The following is a 3,470-nucleotide window of genomic DNA, read 5'->3' as shown; positions in this document are numbered from 1 at the left end:
AAAAGTGGTCATTTGGCAACAAAAGCTGCGTTCACCATGTCAATAAAGAAAAGAAAAAAAATTCACCTCACATTAAAAGTGTCAAATTTTAAGGGTCGAGAATAATCTTATTATAATGAGATATATTAATTTAAATCGAAAATTTTGTGTAGTTATGCATTTAATTGTTCAATAAATTCGGGATATAAATAAGGGTGGGAATTAGAGAATGACATAGTAATCAATAGTCCTATTAAAATCAAATTTATAATTTTATGATTCTTAAATTGTGGGTTGACCAACTTGTTGGCTACTCACAACTATTTCAACTATTGGTATGCATGATTGCATGATATGATGATAGGCTCTACACTATTTATAGCCTAGAATATTATCCCCTTTGCGACGAGCCTTTGGAACTTCAATTCCTCCTCGCTCCTTCCACACTACAAAACCTTTCACATCCTAATCCCATTCTTCAAAAGTTTCTGATCTCAATGCCAAGAGAAATATATATAATCCAAGAAGCTTAAAATAATGCTGGGGAAGAAGATTAGTTCGATGAAGAAGCTAGCCAAGAAGGCTTGCTCATCACAACAACACCACGAGTGCTTGCTCATCAAGCAGGGTGATGATGGGGAAGGCCGGGAATCTCCGAGCCGGCGCGGCGGCACGCCCACCGGAGCTTTCGCGGTGTACGTGGGGGAGGAACGGCGGCGGTTTGTGGTGCCCACCAGCTACCTGTCCCACCCATTGTTCAAGATCTTGCTGGAGAAGGCCTACGACGAGTTTGGGTTCGCCCAATCCGGCGGCCTTTTGTTGCCGTGTAGTGTAAAGACGTTCCAACAAGTGGTCCACGCCGTCGAATGCTGCAACGGCCAGTTCCATTTTGGGGAACTAGTACACCAATTTCATTAGAATACGTATGTTATGTACGAGGCCAATAGATGTTCTTTTTACTCTTTTTTTTTTTTCTTAAAAAAAAAACCTCAGGTGATCTTAGTTTTGCTAGACTAATCTTAAATTCACGGGATCTCACTTCTGAAGTTCTGATCAAATTGTAAAATTATTTCACTTTATCTGAGCACCAAAATAACAAACACAAATTTTTAAAGTTTCTATTTTTCTGACCACCAATGATAGCTGAAAATTTTTATTATGATTTTTTTATTTTTTGAATTTTTGATCGTCAAAATGATAGAAAATTCTGACCACCTTTTGGGGTGGTTCATGGGCCGGATACATGACTTTTCTTTCCCCGCTTACACTTGGATTTCTACGTGACATGTACAGAATAGCATTCAAAGTCAATGGTAAGTAGCTATCTAGCTTGACAAAAGGAAAGAGGCACTTATTACAAATTCGTGCCTGCTTATACGATTTGATATTATTCCGGATAAAACAAAACAGTTTTTTTTCTCTTATTATTTTATGGTTTGTGTTTAATTTGGTTCACAAGTACGCAGTGCTTGTGAATGATTCCGTGCACTGGATGTACTAATGGAACTAAACCTAACCCACCCGTGGCTGAATTTTGTGAAGTAAACTCTTTGAATCAATTCCGATATGTTAATAATATGATAAATAGTATGTAAACTCTCCTTATCTATTCCCGACTTTTACTCTCATACTCAAAATTTTGACGAAATTTTTATTGGGAGTTTGAGACCTACATGAAAAAAATAACTTATCAGTGTTGAATTGACACATCATGATGGGGAAAAGTAAGAATTGAGAGTAAATATTGTAGAATAATACTCCGTAATATTCTTGCTTGATCTTCCTAATGGAATATATTATTTGCCGGTTGCATGTCTGAATTGGCTTGCTGATATGATGGAAGTATTATATTTCTAAACTACTGTACCCCCTAATATTCTTAAGAATCTTAACTAATTAACTTGGTTGTCAGCATGTTTTGTAACTTTGTTTCTATGATTTTTCCAGTCAGCAAATAAGAATATAAGATAGAGCCAGGTCACATTTTAATTGTACTAGAATGTTGTATATATGTGTCCACAAGTCGTTGGTTTTGTGGCTTTCCAATAAGAAAATGGTAGGTGTAATCTATGGAGTACAATTCTCACTAAATGTTTAATTTTTATTAAATGAAGAGAAATGAATGATAAAAAATTATGGTCCACCATTTTATTAATAAACTAAAGCATGGTACATAGTATGAAATACGGTACAAATAGAAAGAGTTATACTACATGGATTCTCATTCTCTACTCCCTCACTTTTTACTCCTTGACATTGTAAGAGATGATAGGTTATCTTCATCCCGTGAGTCTCAAATGAAAATTTATTTAGTATTGTCCTTTGAAATAATATTTATTATATCAAATCACCCATTATTTAAGAATTGATGGCTACCCACTAGATAAATAATGATAGGTTTATAAGAGATTAATTTATATAAATACTTGACTCAAAACATGCCTTTAAGACTTGGTCAATTACTATAATGATTCAACTTCTTTTTTTTTTTTGAAAACATGATTCAACTTCTTAGATGATGATGCATTTGACTGATTAAAATATTTGGGAAGTATTCTGTTTATTATTAGCTGGAGAAATTATCTCTTTTTTTTTTTTTTGGAAGACATGATGTAATCAATTAAACACAATAAATACTTTCATCCCAAAAAGTTAAATCCCCAATCTTAAGAGTCCATGCCCCAACCCGACAGAACACCTAGACATATTATCGTTGGTGACGGGTGAGACTCAATCCTTGATCTTTCTTTTTAAATTTCACTATTGTAACTAACTGAGCTGCCATGTGTATTAAACACAATAAATACTTTATAGTAGAAGATAGTGTTGAATTGTTGATGGAAAACTCTTTCCTCATTTTCATCTTCGATCTACCGACCTTTGGGCATCTTCAGTTGAAGATAAAAGTTTAAAGTTCCTTTGTTTCATTTTTTGTAATAATAGATTTAGGACTTCTAGAAGAGTTTGGTGATCTTTTGCCATTACTTTTTCTTCTTATTTATTTTTTCTTTATATTGCTTGGTTTTCTCTATTGAATGGTTGAGAAGGAACTACCCGGAAAGATGGTTGGAGGTACTACGAAGGTGGTGACAAATTGGCCTGGGTTTGTTTCTTCAGGGAGTATATAGTTGTGGATGTGGTAAGGTGGTGGAGATTTTGAACAAAAAAATTTAATTTGATAAAAAGGAGTTGATACAATTTGAATAATTTAAGATTAGGAAGTAGGTTGTTGATAGTTAATTAATATGGCATTTATGCTGTAAGTCGATGGATTGGCTAAATTAAAGTGGAGTCAGTGATGGTGACCAAGAGATTCTAAATTGATTAGTGGTCTATGAATTCGGTTTTTTTTTTTTCCTAAAATACTTATTTATGCAAGTGATAACTATTAAAAGAGAGAGAGAGAGAGATGAGACAAAGACAAAGACATGACCCTCAAACAAATGGGAGGAAATTTTCTTACCAATAACAACATATTTGGTTAAATAGAT

At 34.0% G+C, this 3,470-nt stretch overlaps 1 protein-coding gene across 1 annotated transcript; it reads left to right on the top strand.

The window, feature by feature from the left end:
- Positions 1 to 263: 263 nt before the first annotated feature.
- LOC116030166 (auxin-induced protein X15) lies at positions 264 to 1,098 on the top strand. Its single transcript, XM_031272332.1, has one exon. The coding sequence runs from the start codon at positions 517 to 519 to the stop codon at positions 895 to 897; it is 381 nt and encodes a 126-aa protein (XP_031128192.1). The 5' UTR covers positions 264 to 516; the 3' UTR covers positions 898 to 1,098.
- Positions 1,099 to 3,470: the final 2,372 nt, after the last annotated feature.

This window comes from Ipomoea triloba, chromosome 9, assembly GCF_003576645.1.
Source record: "Ipomoea triloba cultivar NCNSP0323 chromosome 9, ASM357664v1".
Classification (NCBI taxonomy): domain Eukaryota; kingdom Viridiplantae; phylum Streptophyta; class Magnoliopsida; order Solanales; family Convolvulaceae; genus Ipomoea; species Ipomoea triloba.
Note: the sequence above shows the minus strand (reverse complement) of the source record. Positions and strands in the feature narration are given on the sequence as shown.

Excerpts from the sequence above, each read along its gene's own strand:
- LOC116030166 (XM_031272332.1), top strand. The coding sequence starts at position 517 with ATGCTGGGGAAGAAGATTAGTTCGATGAAGAAGCTAGCCAAGAAGGCT.